The 22265-nt window shown below is 46.0% G+C and overlaps 1 protein-coding gene across 1 annotated transcript in view; it reads left to right on the top strand.

Moving 5' to 3' along the window:
• The first annotated feature begins 7120 nt into the window (after positions 1 to 7120).
• The window catches only part of LOC144109755 (receptor-type tyrosine-protein phosphatase T-like), a 109552-nt gene continuing 94407 nt past the window's right edge, over positions 7121 to 22265 (top strand). Inside the window, 4 exon segments of the mRNA XM_077642551.1 lie at positions 7121 to 7203; positions 12691 to 12822; positions 15634 to 15921; positions 22072 to 22203. Coding sequence (XP_077498677.1) covers positions 12750 to 12822; positions 15634 to 15921; positions 22072 to 22203 — 493 coding nt within the window. The 5' untranslated portion in view covers positions 7121 to 7203; positions 12691 to 12749.

The raw sequence follows: 22265 nt of genomic DNA, 5'->3' as shown, positions 1-22265 counted from the left end.
TCACTCATTTCATACACCTTTTGAATCTAGAATAACTGGGAATTTGTTGCCCCACTCTAACTTTACTACGCAATTACCTCGTTAACAGCACTTGGTTCGTCCAGATACGTGATACTTTATCCCAACTAATTAGTGTGTTTCAAGAAGTTCCGCATGCATTCTAGGCGTCCTTCTGCTTTTAATTTACATTAATGATCTCCTTGAAAACATAAACAACACCAACTGCTTTCTTTATGCTGATGACACTACCATAGTTTTCTCTCGTCATAACTTAAGTGACCTAACATCGAAAATCACTGCAGACCTCGAATACGTAATGGACTAGCACCGAAGCAGTCTTTCAAAATTAACTCAATTAAATTGACGCCAATGTAAAGACGCAAATCAGACGCACAAGAAATGTGGACAGGCAAAATATTTGTCGACACAGCGTAGCTCCAAGCCAAGAGTTCGAGAGCGTAAGCGTCTTCTTCGCAAACTGAACTGCGTCAGCTTTGTCTTCTTCAGCTTTCTCTCCTTTAACGGCACTGGCCGCTGCAGCAAACCTCAATTGTATGTCTTACAATACCCCCGGGGTGAAAAGGCGCCATCCTGGCGGCCTAAGGGCACGAGATGATAGCGGGGTCGTAGTAGGGTTTCAGGCTGTCGAAGTGGACGATTTCGACGCCGCGGCGTCGATGATCAGGCGAAGTCGTGAGGGGCTCGACAAGGTAGTTAACTGGAGATGTCTGCTGAACTAGGCGATAGGGGCCGTGGTATTTGCTTAGCAGTTTTGTCGACAGGCCCGGGTTGGAGGAGGGCACCAAAAGCCAAACTAAGGAGTCAGGAAGGTAAGCCGGCGGCAGACAGGTAGAAGTGGCGTGCGCACTTTTCTGACGGTACTGATCGCGGGCAGAAAAGGAACGGGCGAGTTGACGGCATTCTTCGGCATGCGCAGCGGCTTGCGAGACGGTTGTATATTCGGAGGAATCTGGACGATAAGAGAGTATGGTGTCCATAATTGAAGATGGCTCCCGGCAGTAGAAAAAAAAATACGGTGAAAAACCAGTAGTTGCTTGCATTGCAGAATTGTAAGCATAGGTAACGAATGGTAGAATGCGGTCCTAGTTGGAGTGATCGGATGAAATGTACTTGGCCACCATGTCGCCGAGGGTCCGGTTAAAGCGCTCGGTCATACCGTTCGTCCGGGGATGGTAAGATGAAGTTGTACAGTGGACGATGTGACACTCCCGAAGAAGGACCTCCAGGACGCCGGACAAGAAGACGCAACCTCGGTCGCTGAGCAATTAGTGAGGCGCACCGTGGCGAAGAATAATGTTTTGAAGTATGAAACCGGCGACGTCAGAGGCCGTTGAAGCTGGTAACGGGGAAGTTTCCGCGTAGCGCGTGAGATGATCTATGGCGACAATGATCCAACGGTGCCCAGCAGAAGTGCTAGGAAGAGGGCCATAAAGGTCGATTCCAACACGCTCGAAAGGGCGGGCCGGACAAGATAAAGGTTGCAGAGGTGCCGGTGAGTGCTGTGGTGGATCTTTGCGCCGCTGACATTCGAAGCAAGAGCGGACGTACTGACGGACAGAACGGTACATCCCTCGCCAATAATACCGAAGACGTAGGCGGGTAAAAGTTTTCAGCAGACCGGCATGAGCGCATTGCAAGTAGTCATGATAACTGGCACAAGTAGCGGAGCGGAGATGCCGGGAAATTACGAGCAGCCATTTGCGACCATCTGGTAGGTAGTTGCGGCGCGTTGCAGAGACCGAAGGGCATCACATTAAATTCATACAGGCCATCAGGTGTGATGAAAGCTGTTTTCGGGCGATCAGCTTCGGCCATCGGCACCTGCCAGTATCCAGAGCGCAGATCTAACGAAGAAAAGTACTCTGCCCCCTGCAGGCAGTCAAGCGCGTCATCTATACGAGGCAGAGGGTGGACGTCTTTCCGAGTAATTTTGTTTAGCCGGCGTTAGTCTACGCAGAATCTAATGGAACCGTCCTTTTTCTTGACGAGTACAACGGGAAAAGCCCACGGGCTGTGAGAGGGCTGGATCACTCCACGGTGTGGCATGTCGCTCATCTGATCATCAATTATGCGGCGCTCAGCGGAGGAGACGCGGTTAGGGCGCTGGCGCAAAGGTCGATGTGTTCCTGTGTCGATATGGTGGCGAACCGCTGTTGCACGACCCAAGGTGTCTTGATGAGAATCGAAGGACGCGCGGAAGCGCTGAAGCAAGGCGACAAGGTGGGCGCGTTGGAGAGGTGGCAGAGCGGAATCGACGGAATCGGCAAGCCGGTCGGGTGAGGTCTGATCGGTTGCGACGATAGGAGGAGTGAGGGCATTGATGTCGTGCGCGGGAGGGTCATCCGGAACAGGTGAAGCGTCGTCGAGATCGATGACATCGACCGTGCCAAGCGATTCTCCCCGAAATAAAGTGGTCGGGATAGGCAACGGGTTCGCAACGTACAGGGCGCTGCATCCACCAGAAATTGTGAGCACAGCATGCGGGAGCATGACAAATTTGCGGTGCGCACAAAGGGGTGAGGGCGAAAAAAGGACAGCAGCGTCCGAGAGTGCAGCACAAGTAAGGGGCACAAGAACAGAAAAGAAAGCCGGCACGTCGGTGTCGTCAGTGGCGAGAATATGCACGGCAGTAGCAGGGGAGGCGTCCACAAGAGTATCACACAGCGGCGACAAATCACTTTGACAACGTGCACAGTCGATGATTGCGTGATGCGCGGACAGAAAGTCCCAACCGAGGATGATGTCGTGAGAGGAGCGGGCAAGAACGAAGAACTCAGTGGTGTAGGAGAGGCCTTGGATGATGAGGTGAGCGGTGCGCGCTGCGAGAGGTCGAATGGGGTCATCGCTGGAGGTTCGAAGGGAAATTTCAGAAAGCGGCGTCGTCACTTTTTTTAGTTTGCGGCACCAGTTGCAGCTAATGTTGGACACGGCAGCACCAGTGTCAATGAGCGCATGAACAGGAACACCTTCAACCAGCCCTTCTAGAATGTTCACAGGAGCGGCAATAGGGCTTGAGACGGTCAGTGACGGCGCAGGTCTTGCCTCCGGAACTGCGGCGCCTAGTTTTCCGCTTGGAGGGGTGGCGACCGGCTGCGCATACGAGACATTGAACGGCGGCGAGGAGACGGCGACCGGGAGGTTCGGTGGTAGGAGTCTGAGCGGTAGGTAGAGGGATGCTGGGGCAGATGAGAAGAGTCAGGTGCGGAGGGCACGGGAACGACGTGCGTCGGCGCTCGCCCATAGTCGTGAGGACGGGATCCGCGGGTGCGGCACCAACGGGCCACATGACCAGCGAGGCCGCAAGTATAGCAAATCGGGCGGTTATCTTGCGTGCGCCACGGACTCAGAAGGCGTGAGCGGTGCGAGGCAAAGGCCGGCGAGGGTGAGGCATTGTGGGAGCGAGCGGCGGGTCAGGAAAGACGGTGCAAGGTGGCGCAGAGACAGGAACAACCGGCTGAGGTCGTGGCCGGACGACAGCTTGAGCATAGGTCAGCGGTGCAGTGACTACAGGAGGTGGATTAGCGGGCGACAGGACCTCTGCAACCTGCTCCTGGATGACACGCTGAATGGAAGGCGACAGGGTTGGCGTTGGGGCGGGTGGGCAGGTAACCAGCGATAGCTGGCGGGCAACCTCCTCCCGCACAAACTGCTGGATCTGCTGAAGAAAGGTCGACTAATCGTGAGCAGGACCGCCGACAGCCGAGCTCGGAAGGGTGTCGTCCGGGCAAATGGTACGGCGGGTGACAAGACGCCCTTTCCGGAGCTCGTCATAGCTCTAACACTAAGAAACGACGTCGGAGATGGTTTGAGGATTTTCGGACACTAACATCTGAAGTGAGTCGTCCTCAATCCCTCAAACACATTCTGAAGAATGTGTTTGATTTTGTCCGCGTCGCTCATGGATGGATGGATTCAGACGCTTGCATAAATCAACGACATCCTCGATATAGCTTGGGAATTTCTCGCCGCTCTGCTGGGCCCGACTGCGCAACCGTTGTTCGGCACGAAGTTTTCGGACAGCGGGGCGGCCGAATACATCGGTAAGGCCGGTTTTGAGGGCCGCCCAGGTAGAAAAATCGGCTTCGTGGTTGCGAAACCACAAGTTGGCGACGTCGGTCAGATAAAAGATGGCGTTTGTCAGCTTGACGCTGTCGTCCCATTTATTATAGGCGCTTACGCGTTCATAGGAGGCGAGCCAGTCTTCAACGTCGGTGTCGTCCGTGCCGCTGAAGATCGTGGGGTCGCGCTGACGCACGGGACCGGAACAGACGACGGCGGCGGGAACAGTGGAGCCAGGCTGGGGCTGGGTGTCAGTCATCGTGGTAGAGGCTGGTAAGGGGTGTAGATCTTCAGGTCCGTAGATCCGTAAAGTCAGTAGCTCCAGGGTGGGAACAGAAAGCACCTCCACCAAATGTAAAGACGCATATGAGACGCACAAGAAATGTGGACAGGCAAAAGCTTTGCTGACACAGCGTAGCTCCAAGCCAAGAGTTCGAGAGCATCGGCTTCGTCGTCTTCGCAAACTGAACTGCGTAATTTTCGTCTTCTTCAGCTTTCTCTCCTTCGGCGGTAGCAAACCCCAATTGTATGTCTTACACTAACAATGTTCCATTCCCAACAATAACGACTTCTCACCATTTCTTACGTGTACTTAAATAACGATAAGACTCTCTCATATAGATCTGCGGCATTCCTTGGTGTAAAACTCAACACACAAAATTTAACCTCAACACCAAAGCTATTAGGAAAAATATTTCATTTTTTATACGTGTACTAAATACAATGTGTTATTATTCATACCCACCTCAGTTACTGCATCGTGGGGTAACACGCACTCTAGCTTTCTTCTTTATGTCATCTTCAAAACGAATCTTTTAAAATAATGACCTTCAGCTCATATACCGCATTTAGCCCTCCCATTTACCTCGGTCTAAATATCTTGCCTTTCCTCTGTTCACTCCAACTGTAACTAGGTTTATTACTTTATCAGGCCTGGCACAATAGAACAACCATCATTATCTTAACTGCATCACTTGTGTCTAATATAAATACTACTAGATTACCCGTGAAACACAAACTCTTACTTCAGAATGTCAAAACTCATTATGGCGAACAGTCTTTTTTACTTACAGAATCACTGTCAGGAGCTCCCTACCCGCAATCATAAAATGATACCATACCAAAGCCTAATTCCATAAATATATTTTAAACATGCATTTCGTAGCGAGAGCTATACTCGGCTACCAGTCGAGCATTTCTCTGTGGTCCGGAGAGGCCAGTTGTACGCATGCGCGGCGACCGGAGAGGAGCAGCAGGTGCGCCGCGCGTGCCATCAGAGCTTCGCCGACTCCACCCCTGTCGCCGCGCTTGACATCATATGGAAGGTCGGCTGTGCGCATGTGCAGCAACTAGAGAGGAGCAGCTGGCCGGCCTTCACCGCTGGGGCCGCCCATGACACACGTGGATGCCACGTGCTAGCTATGCGCATAACTGCGCGTGCACAGCTGTGCGCATGAAATGCGGAGGTGACACGGCTTTCTTCTCGCATCTTTTTAACTCCCCTACTGTGCGCACGGGGCAGCGATTGTGGCTGAGCTTGAGCCAGTGGGCAGGCCCGTGCACTTTCCTTTTCATTCTTCCTTCAGTGGCAACAACAGCAACAAAAAACCGTACCACAGTCGTTTCGCATGGGTGACGAGGAGGAAAGTCCGGCCGCTGTTAAGCGGTGGTATCGACAGGAGATCAATTTCTCGCTACGTATAACCTGGTAAAGCTGAGCTAAGCCAATGCCAAATTTTTCAATTGTTCTCAATTACTATGTCAATGAACACTGTATTTATTTATTGCTTGTATTGCTTGAGTGTGTTTAAACAGTATTGTGTTCTCTTTTTCGCCGTGTTTTTAAACGCTCTTTTTTGTGATATTGGTCGTGCTTAACCAAATTTTGTTGTTCGTTTATTCGTACTACACCTGTTTTCCGCTTATGTGGTTGGAGTGATTCCTTTTTGTCTGCTTTATATGCGCAATTATAAAGACGGTGTCCGCCTATCAGTTACTACTTAGAGACCTCCTTCTGTATTAATTAAATTATGTACTCCTTATCTGTGCTTCTTTACAATAAAATGTGGAACCTGAATAAAACCTTACCGGTTGTTATTCAGCCCTATTTAATTAGTTTGCAGTAAAGTTCAGGGTTATCATAGCGTGCTAGCTATCAAATCTGACAATTATCGCATTTTCTGTTTTTCAGTTCCTTCAAATATTCGACATTTTTTCGGTTTATATCTCACCGTATCAAAGGTATGCAGAGAGAAATATTTTTCCTTTTGTTCTGTTTTGATTGGTGGTGTTATATTCGTTCGTATACACGTATATACCGCAGCTTCATTCACAGTGCAATAAGTGCACGGCACAATGATGTGTTTCGAAATGTGTGTATGGGTACTAAAGAGCTTTAGTAGTAATGCGCGGGACTTACGCGGATATCTTTATTAAAAATCAGTCCAATTGATTGTGTCTTTTTAATTGAACGCCGCCTTACAGCAGTCTTGAAAATCCATTTGCGGCTCTCTTCGCTCCGGATCAATAACGGGGATCCGTATACGAGCATTTCTCACAGTCAAGTGCAGGAATCCTGGACATAGTTTACAATTCTGGAATATTCTGAGGTACCCTTAAGGAAATGTTCAAGGCAATTGTCTGTTCTTCCTATGCAGGAAAATTTTTCTTTGAAGTTTGTCACAACGCTCGCATAGCGTAGTCGAGATTGCATTGAAAATCAATTGGGAACATTTCTGACGGTATCAAAACGTCTCTTGCGAAAAAAATGCAAGCCTGTCGAAGGAAGAGCTGCGTATATAGCGCTGTGCATAGCAAAGTCTTGTGATATATGCGAAAATAGCGCCAATTATCTATTTTTGTTGCAAATGCGCTTGTCTACAGTTTCTGAGTATGACATCACTGCAGTGCTCTATGTTATAACGCTTAATTTGGTTAAAACTGTGTTACTTACAGAGGATGTCTTGGACGTAACGGCTTTGCACAGGAATTTTATCTACGGTGAAAACACGAGTTCTCAGCTCGAATGCCATGGCCCTGAGAATCGAGGAATTTCCTTTGACTACACAATCAAGGAAGTTGGTTTGCCTTCTGGCGTCAACCTCCGCCCAAGGAGCATTCAAGGTATTTCCGGCAATATAAAATTCCATAGAAGCGCTAGGTTCGTAATGGGGGCACTATGGATACATACATACATACATACATACATACATACATACATACATACATACATACATACATACATACATACATACATACATACATACATACATACATACATACATACATACATACATACATACATACATACATGCATGCATGCATGCATGCATGCATACATACATACATACATACATACATACATACATACATACATACATACATACATACATACATACATACATACATACATACATACAAACAAACAAACAAACATACATACATACATACATACATACATACATACATACATACATACATACATACATACATACATACATACATACATACATACATACATACATACATACATACAGGAATTTTATTGAAAGATGTATATATGCAGTACATAGCGTGTGCCCGCAGAAGTGCAAGCGCTTGTGGGCGGGGCACGGCAGTCACAACAATGCGCGGTCAGTAGAAAACGTTGAAAGTACACAACTGCCATTCTTAGCAAAAAAAGAAGAAAAATAATAATAAAACAAGCTGATACATTGCATTAGTTAAGTCAACGAATTACCGATTGATAATCATGTAAAACAGAGGAAATCAGCAGTCAATAAACGGAACACAAATTTCAATAACAAGGTGCTAATTACAAAGCAACTAAGTAATTTCTTTCATTGCAACCTTCCATTCACGCTTGCAGTCCAGATTTCACAGCCCTCATAGAATCACAACCCGACACATTTGCAGGTAGTTTATTAAAATTGTAGGGTATATAGAACTGTCGTGTCTTTTTATCATAGATGGTATAAACACTAGGAATTTTGTAACGATCTATGTGCCTAGTGACTCTGGTTTTTTGTCAGGGTGTTTAAACAGCACTGAAAAGTAATTTCTGAGAACTACCACTTGCACGTACAAGTCATGCAGAGGAATAACTCCTGCTTTAACCATTCCAGTTTTGTGGTTGGATTTCTCGTGAGAAGTGCCATACAAAACATTTGTGGAGATTCTGCGCAGAAAACTATCTACCTTCTTGATCTTACAAGGCGCACAAGAACCATACACTGAAACAACGTATCTAAGCATAGATTCTCCTAAAGATCTATACACAGTCTGACGCAAGTTTTCAGATGTAGTGTATTTAAAACCATAAATCTGCACAGAAAGAGAACGGAGTCGCTTTAATGAATAGTTAATTTGGGAAGGTCTACACATGTTGAAATCAAGATACAGGCCAATAAATTTAACACTGTTCGAGTAGGGTAGTGGCGAAAATTCACAATTGGCACAGTTTCTGCCATGCAGACGAACACACTGGGCAAGATCGACATTGTTTTGCGGTTTTCTAAAAACTATTAACACAGTTTTCTTTTTGTCTATGTATACTTGATTTCCAGATAACCAGTCTACAGTTTTATTGATATCGTACTGAAGTAATTTCAGTGCGAGTGAGATTGATTCTTGGGATAATACTAAAGCTGTCATCAGCATACTGAAACAATTTTGCATTTATTTTAGGTTAATCATTTTATTTACATAAATATTAAACAAAAACGGTCCCGAAATAGAACCTTGTGGATCACCGTACTGAATATCAGAGAAAGCACTAAATGATTCTTTAATTTTTACTACTTGTTTACGGTGCGACAGGTAGCTTGCAAAAAATTGTTGGTATGTGCCGCAGAATCCAATAATTTCCAGCGTATGTAACAAAACAGAGTGCTCTACCGTATCTAATGCTTTCGATAAATACAAAAATAATCCAAAGGGACATTGATTCTCATCCAGGTTACCATTGATAAGATCACCGCAATCTTCAAGAAGCTCAACCGTACCAATATTACGACGGAAATCATACTGTGTAGTACTGAAACAAGAACACTTCTCACAAAAAGATGTCATATATCGGATAACAATTTTTTCCATCAGGGTGCTAATGACTGGTAGTATGGCAATTGGACTGTAATTTGTTTCATCTGTCTTTTTCCCCGACTTGTAGATTGGACTTATTACTGAGACCTTCAGGCCTGGTGGTATTACTCCTGTATTAAAACAACCATTAACTACGTGAACTTTCATTCGAACGTTCAGAACGTTGCAAGAAAATGCCACCTCATCCCATTGCTCTGCACTATGTCGATGTCCAACACACAAAGAGGGTGCAATACAAGTCCTTAGATTGAAGTAAAGCACTGTTGGATACTTTCTAATGCTCGCGCCACAGGATGTTTCTTAATAGCTGTTGAAAATGAACTTCTTTGATTTAAAAATAATATTTTGAGTTCAAGATTGATTCCTATAACAGAACAATTTGCATGGTCACTCAATAACGATAAGGCCTACGTGGCGCAGGACAAGTAGACAGGAGATCATTTTGTTCTTTATGGGCTATTCAGGTCTAAGTATATTATAAACAAATGCCTGTGATTTTCAAAGTAGTTTCTTCGCATTCAAAGATACTATGTTTTAAAACTGGCGCTATGTGTACTCTTACAAAGTTGCACAGGCTCTTCCTGGATCCAAAGGCACAAGGTTTGCTTGTTGAAAAAATTTTCTAAGCCACATTTTTGTTACAGTGGTATATATAATTTGAAAGCAAACCACATCGTTTACAGTCTTGGTGATGTTAGTAGCCATTCTTATAAGCGGTTCGTTTTATGCACTGCTGCTTGTTGGCAGCCTTCAATACATTGCCTACATTTTCGGGAACGTCCGATGAACTCCAGCTAAATGGCTACAAGGTAGTTTAAGCACACTTTTATGAGAATTCAACTGGCAGTCTGTTCAACAGTGGATAGGTATTGGGATTTTACAAAATGGCTTTATTTTAACATACTTGTAAGTACCACATGATGAGGAGAAACTTGTTATTAAAGAGAGGACAATTCGCAGGCGCATAGGCTGCTAATGGTAAAGTCATTCGCAGATAAAATTCACCAAAGCATAAAGCACCATCTGAATTCTAGGCATACTACGATTCAGAATACGAAACCAAAGCCATCCGGTCATCGTCGATTGTGATAACAGAAACTGTATTTGTTCAGGCTGCACTTTTGTGGCGGTGGCCGTTTTGTCAACGAGCAGCTGCCCAATCTGTAGCCACCTCGTATGAGAGCCAAGTTCTCTCTGCGCAAGTGCCTTATCGCGCTCATTTCACACACGCAGGCCACATTCACAAGCGGGTCACCGCGCACACATGTCTCGGACAAGTCTGTTTCAATGTTGAGTTGGTTCAGAGGTTTTGGTACGGTTTTATGTGCCGAGAGTTCGCATTGCAACAGCGTATACATAAATGAAAGTTCGAATATATGCCTTGCAGGGTGCAAAGTGAGACTATTCAAAGCATGTATATTTCCTGTCTTACTTCCTAGCGTGAACGCTTTATTCATCTGTAGATAGAGCTGCTGTCGACACTATTCCCTACGTGGAGACGTCATCTTATTTCCAAATTTCTGTGTTAGCGAAGGCAGCAGACCACTGAGTGGCGCTGTGAAGTGGCTTGGCGGTACGCAGAAGCCATAAGAATGCCACCCTGTTTGTACCTCAATAGACAGGAGATGAGTAATGCCAGTGCCATTGAACGGCACATCGTCAAAAGATGTACATGCAAATGAACGAAGACCTCATGTCAACGTAGCGGATAATGTTGTCACGTGCTCTTTCTTCGGAAAAATGTAGCGTTCAGATCAAGAACTTCGAAACGAAAAATCCAATCCTTGGGTTATCTCATGTTTCGCCTAAATTAATATAAACAAAAGATTTCTACTTGCATATTGGCTAGGAAAACAAGGACGTGATAGCGCCAGCGCGCATGCGCTCTGTCTGAAATGCTGACTGGCGTAACAAAGGGCGGCGTCCGCAAGAACGGAAACCATTGTAGAGGAAGTTCAAAACGCGGTGCACTGTGCCCACGTGCGCTTAGCCTTGGCATTTCAGCAAGTTCGCTTCCAGATAAGGGCCTGGCGCTCAGAAAATCAGTTGTCGCGCACACATAGTTGTACCCATAGCTGTACCCATAGCTCTACACATAGCACACATAGCTCTTTAGGCAGAATTACTCTTGCACAACTGATTCCTGTACCCAAGTTCGTAGGCTAAGGCCAACCTCTCATAAACTGCCAAAATATTTAGTACTTTATTTCTCCGTAGGGCGGCAGCATTCGTTATGTGATTGGTTGACACAAAGAAGGCTCGCCAAAAATGCGATTTTCAGTTATTTCATTTGCTGTAGGTAAATTTTTTCTCCTACTTCTGCACCTTTCCGTCCGCTATATTTCTTGTTATTTTCACCAGTCAACACAGATTATAAAGCTTAAAGTTGTTACAATACTAAAAAAAAAACTTTTTCGGCAGGAATGCATTTAACACCTACCTCTCAACCTTGTGGTGTCCGTCAATTTTCATTGGTCTGTCCGCACTTTGCCTGCCCTACCTGTCGCATCTATATAACTCTGAAAATGAAATACACCCTCAAAAATTGTAGACTTACTGGGTTTCGAACGCACGCATCTTGATTGTTGGGCATGAAGTTTTTTCGACTGTTGACAAGCTCGGGTATGACTGCAACCCACCTCTGCATTTTTTTTTGTGGGGGGGGGGGGGGCGGGGGGGGGCATTTAGACATTAAATCAGTATTCTTTTTCGAGCATTAAGAGGCGGCTGCCTCGTATTCGAAATACACTGCGCCGAAGCTTGAAACGAAGCCGACAGATAAAAAACAGTGATGGATCGCAAAAAGATGGAGTTGGCGGCGTTGATGAAAAGAGAAAAATAATAGGCCAGCAGACGCAATTAGAAGCTCTTGCGGCATTTTCTTCTGTCTACAGGAAAGGAAAGAAGCAAGAACAGATGGCTAGAAGTACTGTTGCGAAGTTACAGCGCTATCAATTTTTGAAGCCGCAGGAGAAGAGCTGAAAAGCAACCAGTGTTTTATCCAATGACTTCTCGAGCATGTATTGCAATCAAGGCTTCAAGACATCTTTGAACAGTCAGCTGCAGAAAAAGCTTCGCCGTTGGACGAGGTTGCGCAGGAGTTTGATGTTGATCACTTTATCGCCGCCCTGTGCGACGGCATAAACGGCAAACGCTAAAAAACAGACGCATAAATTAAGGTTCATTAAGCAAAAGCGCTTGGTGTGTTTGCATCACGACGAACACAGCGTGCAGCACGGTGGAACTCATGTCGTCACGTATTGCAGGCGTAACTCTGATCATACCGCGATTTTTTTTTACTCAAGCGGTACAAACATTTCGACTGCCGCTTTCGAAGTTATTTGCTTGCGATACTGGCATTTTATGCCTCGATTTCTGCGCATTTTTTCAGTATGAAGCGCAGCGCTGCTCTTAATATGTCGATTAATAATTTTTTAAATTATCGGTGCCCCTCCTTTGGGCACATGAGGTCGGTTCTAGAGCATATTTGTTTACTCTTGCTACTTACAGGTGCATATATCTTGAAGTGGCCGCCAGGAATAAACGTCTACCCTCATCTACGAACAAACATGTTCTGGTGTAAGGTAGAGCGAAGCATGCTGTCCAACATCGGCTCACCAGCTATGTATTTTGAGCTTCAAGGTACAGTGGTGTAGCATCTAAATTATGTAGTCCTCGTTGGGAAAAATGGCAGTGTGAGCACTAGTATGCGCGAAGGCCATCTGCTTTGGCGACCGCTACAAGTGAGTCCCTCTGATGGCAGCCAAAGCAACTGCACGGCATGTTTTTCGGCGGGCGGCATTTCTCAACAGCAAAAAGTTCCGCTCAAGTCTTTTTACGCGTGGCGTTGCCTGAAAAATAGTTACGCGTCGGCTGTCTCGAAGCTCTTTGGTCCAATGTAAAATACGTACGCTACAATTTTTTTGTAACAGTGCAAGCTTGTAAGAGAATCACCGCAGTTCCTTGGACGACGTTACGTAAATGATTTGCGCGCTTTCATCAGTACAGAAATACCTTATTACTAATACTATACGCGTTGTGGTGTCGTGTGTTTCCGGCTATCCAAATAATTCCACCAGGCACTGCTGTCACCTCTTCGGTCTCGACTGCTTCTATAGAAGTTCATAATCTGAAATAAATTTTGCGAGAAAGAGGTAAAATTTTAGATCAACATTCCATTTATTAAACCGATAGCGTTAACTGTCGCATATCGCTGAAAAGCCAGCGTCGTTGGCCGTGAGCGAAAGATCGACAAAATATCCCCTGAGAAACAACAACGCGGCATGGGCGGGGGGGGGAGGCGGGCACCTATGCCACATTACCTTGTGACGTTATCACAACCTGCAGACGGGGTTAAGAACAAACTGTGTGGCAGCGGGCAGTTAAACTAGCGCTTGGTGGCGAGAGGTTGTTGGGGAAGAGCAACCTCAGACGCACAAGCCCTGTGTGTGCCAACACCTGCCAATGCAGGGCAGTGGTGCAGCGGCTAATCGCTGCTGCACTACTGTGCCTGGAGTGCCGTGGGGACTCCCATGGACCGGTGGATGTAAAATATAAAGTGACGAATACGGCGTATATGGGCATTAATCCACTCACGCTGTCCTTTCATACCACTAAGGCGGAACTTAAGTGTGTCCTACAACTTTCCACTCATGTTCTCGTGACGTACACCTACATTTCTAAGTAAAATTAATAATTTAGATTAGTGGTCGTTATTGCAGAGAAAATATCGCGTAAAATTGTAATGACTGATTAAGGCAATAGTTTCTCGCAAAAACTAAATACGAGGGCGGTGATACTAGTTTTTTTTGTTTTCTGTTTACGGCAAGAATAGCGGAGGCTTTCGGCACAGAGGAATTCTGTATGCATAGCTCACGGTCGGCAGCTACCCTTCGTGCATCGTAGTGACCTGTCCCGAGGTCGAATTGCGGCCTGAAAGCAGCCAGCGGGATACCAATCTCTTTGTGCGAAACAAAGCCATAGAGGCGGGCGCCAAAGGTTTCAGAAGTTCAGTACGTATTACAAGAAAAGGTGTTGTAGAGTTAAGCTTTAAAACCATGCACCCATCCTTTGCTGACGAATGTTTCACATACCGGACCTCTCATGTGCCATATAGTCACCACACTGCCTCCAACGCAAATTCCTGCTTATTTAGGTACCCTACTCTTGGGAGAGCTGGGCCACCTCTCCAGTTGCACTCGGCCAAATATTGTGGCCCCTAATCGTTGCCCACGTCGTCCACGTTTTGGGTGAAATGTGCTCCGACTCTCCGACTTGGGACCAGGGAAATAAATGTTAATTCGATTGCGTTAAAGGGCTAGTTCTTCAAAAAATCTGCTGTTAGCGGCGTCGGCCTCGGAGTTGTGGCCGAATATTCAAAATCATGTCTACTTCAGGTGGTCACGTGGCCTTGCGGCGGCGTCACAACCTGCCCACAGCATAGTGCTCAAACTGAATACCGCGGAAGGTGGCAGATAAATTCCTGATTGGTCGCTCGGGAAGAGCAAACTGGGCCGCACCAGGCCTATTGCTGAGAGCACTATACCAGGGCAGGGCAGTGGCGCATCGCTTAGACGCTGCTCCACTGCTACAGGAGCGGAGTGAGGACTACCAGAGATCTATAAAAGTAGAGTACAGTACAACCTTCTGCATATATTTCAATTTATTCCATTACTCTATCGCGTCACATCCCTAAAGCGGAACTTAAGTGTGCCCTAGCTTTTTACGCGATCTCGTTAAAAAGTCCTGTTCTCCAGAAAATCAGGCGTCGTGGTTGTCGGCGTGGGCGTTGTGAGCGAAAAATCACATGAATGACTCTGGCCGGTGGTCTCCACCGAGCAACCGAGGAGGCAGGCGGGCCTCCCAGGTCACGCGTCATCACAACCTGGCCGCCGGATAGTGAGCAAGCTTGCCACCGTGGCAGCTAGCAGTTAAATTAATGACTGGTCGCTGAGCCATTGCAGCGTAGGTCCTCTGCATGCATGGGAATTAATCCAATACGCTAAAGTATCATACCCTTAAGATGGAGCTTAAATGTGCCCTCTAATTTTTTCTCTAGCTCTCACCGACCCCTAACTATGTGTTATTTGCTGCCATTCACCTCAATAAATTCCACGCCTGTCCCCAATCTTTTTCCAAGTGTATTCGTCCTTCCATTTTATGCCCCAGCTCTCTGGCAATAAAGGCTCAACTGTAACATTTATTTTTTTTCTTGAACCCTCGCCATTCATTACCCCTATAATACTTTCCGTTTTCATACTGCGTGGCCGGGTTACACAATCTCTGATCAACGAGCTGGTGAGCCAGCTGCCGGGGATGTCTCTGGCACGAGATCTGCTCAACGGCTAATGTAGCCTTCCACTAAAATTTTCCCTCCTGCTCAGTGCGTAGTGATAAAACATCATCCAGAGGCTTCTCTAGTGGTTCTCACGGAGCCATTTCCTCCTTTCACAGGAGGTCCAACTTTCCTGCCTCTGAACTACACGGTCACAGCCAGCCCTGACGAGCAGGTAGCCCTGGAGGTGCAGGAAGTACTTGGTGTCTCTCAACAACCGCGAGTGACGTCATGGACCAGAGTGAACGCAACGGGACACGCTAATGACACGATCACAAGAACTGGATCTGACAACAGCAGGAGAATTTCCAGGGTGGACATCAGTCATAACGGAGTGTATGTGGCGAACGGCCCGAACACTGGGCCAAAAGGGAAGAACAGAGCTATCTTCAGGCTTATTGTCCGCAGTAAGTGAGGCGCAACCGTAGCATTGTGCAGACACAGTGGCATACGTTACCAGTTTTTGAATTGCTTAGAAACAAAGAACAGTTCGCAAAAGAGGTTTGTGTTCCTCTGTCCTCTAGAGACATTGATATCAATATGGATAAAAATAGCTCAAAATCTGCAAATAAGAAAACTGCCGGCTTTCGGTCCCAGCCGCTGGTCTGAGGATATCTTCTAGTAGCGAAGAGAAAAGCCCATATATCTGATAAAATTTCTTAAGGCTGCAGCTGCGGAATATTGCCCACCTTAGTTATACTGAATATTAGTTTATTTTATCCTTCTTTAAAGAAGGAAATATGATACCTCAATCGCTCGGTGTTATCTTCCTTTACAATCTAAACACGCATAGGCATATACGTGAGTAAAAAGGGAGAAAGTTTTTTTGAGCACACACCTTTTGAGGTGCAGGGTATCGTGTACAAGTCCTGGTGTAGATTTCGATTGTTAAATATCAGGAAAGTTACACTTGGCAACGGAGAGATATTTTCATTGCAAAGCATACTAACCTGAAGCAGTTAGCATTTGGAAGAGACTTTTAAATGCGACACCGGACAGCTTTAGGCAACCAAATCGAGGGCGTTGAAAGCTCTGTTAAAACCTTCGTAGTTCGCATATTTTGAAGAGGGAGTTGGTTTCCTTTGCCAACCGTAAGCATTCTGTATTTTTAGGGCTGGATATATGCCCCAGTGCTTCAGCCCCATATCTTGCCACTAAAAGAAAATGCGCTTGAGGATAGCTCACTCCCTTATTATTCCTATATAGGCTAATTTGTGTTTAGAGTGCCGTATTATGCTTTATGATCAATGCAAAGGAGGAAGGCAGGTGGTGAGATCAGGCAACAGTTCATTTGTTGAAGGCCGGAGGGGACGCTCTGCTATAAAAACTAGCCACCCTGCATGCGCAACGCCTTATGACCTCGAACGTACCAGCAGACTGGAAGATGCTAACAACATCTTAGAAAATAAGAAAGAAGATGGAAAGGATATGAAAAATTACAGACCGATCAGGTTTGTTTTCGGGTTTGTGGGGGTTTGAAGTCCCAAAGCGGCTCAGGCTATTAAAGACGCCACAGTAATGGACTTCGGAAATTTCGACCACCTGGGGACCTTAAACGTGCACTGACATGCACAATACACGGGCCTAGCATTCCACCTCTATCGAAATGCGACCGCTGCGACCGGGATCGAAGCTGCGTGTTTCGGGTCAGCAGCCGAGCACCATGACCGCTGAGACATCGTGGCGGCTTAGATCAATCAGCTTACGGTCCGTTGCCTGTTAAGCCCGTTATAGTTTGTGGCACGGTCAGGGACACTATATTTTTCACTCTTTGTTAATAGCCGCCGCGGTGGCTGAATGGTACGGCACTCGGCTGCTGGCTCGAAAGACGCGGGTTCGATCCCGGCCGCAGCGGTCGTATTTCGATGGAGGCGAAATTCTAGAAGCCCTTGTACTGTGCGATGCCAGTGCACGTTTAAGAACCCCAGGTGGTCGAAATTTCCGAAGCCCTTCACTACGGCGTCCCTCATAGCCTGAGTCGCTTCGGGACGTTAAACAGACATAAACCAAACCAAACGTTCTTTTTTATGTTTCACAATTATTTTTGTCCGTTGCCTATGGTTGTTGACCCTACCGGTGGTGCGGTCAGGGCACTTTTTACGCGATAGCGTATAGAGCTCGTTCGGTGGATAAGCTGTCGGCGTAGTAGTAGTCGACACCGCAGCCCGGAAATATTCGGGGGCTGGGGGAAAAAATCGGATCATTGTAATTTGTGGTCCTAGTCATTGATGACTGATTGGCGCCTGATACTTGATGACGAGTTAATGAAACAGATTGATTTATTACAAGAATGAAAAAAAACTGGAAAAGGGAGTTCAAAGGAGCCAAATGCTTAGAATGAGAAGGCAACGCTTAATGGTGTTAATGAAGAAAATTTAGTAAGTATAATTGATCACTTAATGAACTGAAGCACTTGCAAAAAATGAAAATTACGTTCAAAGTTGTCGGACTGCTCAGAATGGTTGAGAGCACTCTAAGAGACTCCGGGCGATTTCTTCAAAGGGCAAGGCGTCGCGCCGAACGGGCGATGGCGTTCAGTGGACTCCCCTGTAGCGCTGCAACACGCACTCGCGTTCCACTCTTAGCAACGAAGCTTAAGCGTCCTCCAATTTTTCGTGTTCTATCTTTTTCTCCCCCTTTTTAATATATGTCTGTTGGATAAAAGGTATTTACGAAGGTAATCTCCAATAGAGACAAAAACCTTAGACTTCAATCAACCAAATGATTAAGCAACGTTTCGTAAGGGGCATTTGACAATATATCATACTCGCGCTATCAAGTGCGTAGAAAAGAAATGCGCAGAGTTTAATCAACAGCTATGCAATCCTTGTCCGTGAAGTTCCGAGATCCAATGAAATAAAATGCGTTTAACATTGAAATCATTTGTGCAGCAACCCTTCGAAATAGTCTCTTTTGCAGTCCATACACAGCTTTCAACGCTTCGTAAGGTCTTGGAAACAATTGGAAGAAGCTTCTTTTGGTAGTGCTGTTAGCTTCTTGGTCGTGCCGTCTTGAGTGGCCTCCACGCTTCTCATCCAGCGACCTTTTAGGGCTGACTTCACACGAGGAAACAGAAAAAAATCGCATGGGGAGAGCTCGGGCGAGGATGTAGGATGGGGAAGTACAGTAATGCTATGCTTCGCGAGAAGTTTTGTCACTCAGAGAGCAATGTGTGGCCTTGCGTTATCGTGCAGAAGGCTCCGTTGTCCAGATGCCCATAAGTCAGGGCGACGGCGTCGCTGTGCATCGCGTGTATGTTGTAGCACGCGGATATAAAACTCCTGATTCACCGTCTGCCCTTGTGGGACGAACTGGTGGTGTATGACACATCTGGCATCGAAAAAAACTATCAGCATTGTCTTTGTTTTGGTGTTCTGTCGCCGCACCTTTCTCGACGCCGTAGGGCTTGTTGACCGCCATTCGGCGCTCTGCCTCTTTGTTTAGGATCGTATTGAAAACACCATGTTTCGTCTTCACCAATAATGATGTCGACGAACGCAGCATCCTTCTCTGCCTCGGAGAGCAAATCAGCGCTCACTGAGGACCGCGTGTCCTTCTAGTTCTCTGTAAGGGAGTGCGACACAAGTCTGGCATTCAGGTTTCGTTTGCCCAAGTTCACACGGAAAATTTGGTGGCATGCTGTCTTACTAATGTCGAGAGCATCTGGTAGCATGCGGACTGTAATGGTGCGGTCTTGCTGTACGATTTGCCTGATCCGAGCCACGTTGTTTTCATTCCTTGAGGTCGAAGGGTGCCCCTGCCTTTTGTCGTCTTCCACCGACGTTCTCCCCGAAACGAACCTCTTGTGCCACTCGAAAACTCGCGCCCGCGATAATGTCTCGTTGCCGTAAGCGTCACGAAGGAGCTAATACGTCTGTGTGGCTGTCTTGCCAAGCTTTACGCAGAATTTTATGTTTACACGCTGTTCGAGGTGGACGTCTATATCTCCAAATTCACTTACAGTAGAATGCGCAAACGACTAGAAACAACATATTTTTCTACATGTAGTGCCGTCTAGCGGCTGCCCCAGCAATTAACATAAACAGCTCAGGTTAGCCGGAAATGATGGCGCTACATATAAGCACCAACATTTGTATTAAGGTATCATTTCTAGAGAAGAAAATAAATCAGTCTCGAAATTTTACGCACAAAAGCTGTATATAGCGTTTATATATATAATCTGTAAAGGATATATATATATATATATATATATATATATATATATATATATATATATATATATATATATATATATATATAGGTGGAGAAGGCATTTGACTCAGTTCAAACCTCGGCAGTTTTGCAGTCATCGCGGAATAAGGCTGTAGAAGAGCCTTATACAAAAATACTCCGTATCGGGTACTGCATACTCCATAGAATACACCATAGATATCCATAGCGGATGAGCAGCTACCATAGTGATCCATAAATTCAGCAGTAAAATTACAGTACGAAATGGTGTCATACGGGGAGACATGATCGCGCCAATGCTATTCACCGCCTGTTTTGACGAGGTATTCAGAGACCTGGATTGGCAATGGTTCGCGATACGAGTTAATGAAGACTGCCTTAGTAATCTGCGATTCACTGATGACATTGCCTTGCTGAGTCGCTCAGGTGATGAACTGCATATCATACAGGCAGACCAGAACAATGGGTCGAGAAATTCATATGCGGAAACTCGCAGTTATGTTCAACCCTCTCGGAAGGGAAGAGCACTGCACAATTGATAGCGAGGTGTTGAATTGGTAAAGGAATACGTCTACTTAGGACAGGTAGTGACCGCAGATCCCGACCATGAGAGGCGAATAACTAGAAGAATAAAAATGGGCTGGAGCGCATCTGGTAGGTTCTCTCATATCATGAATGGCAATGTTAGAATATCCTTCATGGAAATGTATAAAACAGCTGCGTCTTGCCGGTACTCACCTATAAGGCAGAAACATGTGGGCTAACGAAAAGGGTTCAACGTAAGACAGCGCAGCGAGCTATGGAAAGAAAAATGGTAGGTGTAACGTAAGAAACTGCAAGAAAGCAGAGTGCGTCAGGGATCAAACACGGCCTCATGACAGCCTAGTCAAAATCAAGAGGAAGAAATGGGCTTGAGCGGAGCATGTAATGCCAAAGCAAGACATTCGGTGGTCTTTAAGGGTAACAGACTGGATCCGAAGGGAAAGGAAGCGTAACAGAGGCTGGCAGAAAGTTAGGTGGGCGGATGAGATGAAGTTTGTGTGGAAAGGAAAGCCGCAGCTTGCACAGTACAGAGTTAATTGCATCGATCTAGCAGAGGCCTTTGCCTTGAAGTGGGCTTAATCAGGCTGCTGAGAATGATAATGATTATGGTTTATTCGGAAGCAGGGTTTAGATTCAATAAAAGGTAAACAACTGCATATTTTGAGCCTGTGCCAAGACAGTTCGTCCTCTTTCCCGCGTTACATTTAGTGGTGTTTGCGAGCTCGCGTAACTGCTTTTGCTGGGGGGACGAGAAGACCATTTCAAATGTGTACCGCAGCCCCTGGAAAACTGGCTTACTCAACAGCGATTCTGTCAAAGGTGATCCTTCGTTCTTTTCGCGTGAGGAAAACTACCAGATTTGACTTTTTGTTTATATCCTACAGCTTAGCGACCACCGCGAACTACAGGGGTTCGGAGCAGAAATTGTGCGAAACATAATAATCCAGTGACTGGAGAGGATAGTGGGTTATTGAAGATTGAGTAATGTGCACTTATTTCGAGCCAATTGATATGTTCGGTGCCACAACAGACAAAAAGTAAACATCGAAATCAAAGTGGAGCTCGAAACTAAAGAAAGAGATCGGGGTTCGAACTAGCGACATTAACGTATTATCGAAGGCTATTCTAGGCGGGGGAGGGCGTGGAACTGTTTATAAGTCCCCAACTCCTTGGTCCTTCAGGCTGATGGTCATGTCACTGGGTCCCAAAGTGATTAGTAGTGCTGGCTATTTTGAGTAACCCTGCCACTAATGAATGAGGTTCATACAGCTACGACACAGACTGACAAAGCGCAACGAAACTAGGACGAGTAGAAGAAACACGAAACACAGGGCAGTATTTCGTGTTTCTTCTACTCGTCCTGGTTCCGTTGCGCTTTGTCAGTCTGTGTCGTAGCAGTATGAACCAATTAGCCCACACCAAGGTCCTCTTAGGTTCAGTATGGAGGGTTGCAGATGTATATGCAAATATTTGTTTGCCAGAGTATTAACACCAATACGTTTCTAGAGCAGTGTGCGAAAGCCGCAGAAGTAGCCGGCGCCCAGAAAAAAAATTCCACTTGGTAAAATCTCTTGGTGAAATTCCTCACTATTGAGTAGATTCCCAATAGACCAGTAATTACAATCAGACCCACCTAAGTGAAGTCATACGGCTACGAAGAAATCAATTCATCTTTCACAGATAACCGGACCAGGATGAATATTTTTAGGGACGAAGTTTCTGTTGATGCAGTACAGGTTACTTGTGTTGAAGCAAATACAGGTTACCTGTTTTGAAGGTAACGAGTATTTACATCCTTTATTATATATTTTTTTCACGTGCAGCTTGTCCACGTGCAGAATACGGCTCTGCGTGCCAGTACAAGTGCCCTGTCTGCCAAAACGGAGGTGTATGTCACGACATCACTGGCCAGTGCATCTGTCCGCCAGGATTCTGGGGAGCGCTTTGCGAGACACGTGAGTGCAAGGCTTATGCAAAAGGCACAGATAGCGACTTCTTGATGCACAGTTCTCGTATT

Source organism: Amblyomma americanum, chromosome 11 (genome assembly GCF_052857255.1).
Source record: "Amblyomma americanum isolate KBUSLIRL-KWMA chromosome 11, ASM5285725v1, whole genome shotgun sequence".
In the NCBI taxonomy this organism is placed as follows: domain Eukaryota; kingdom Metazoa; phylum Arthropoda; class Arachnida; order Ixodida; family Ixodidae; genus Amblyomma; species Amblyomma americanum.
The sequence above is the reverse complement of the archived record's forward strand: the minus strand, read 5'-3'. Positions and strand labels throughout refer to the sequence as shown.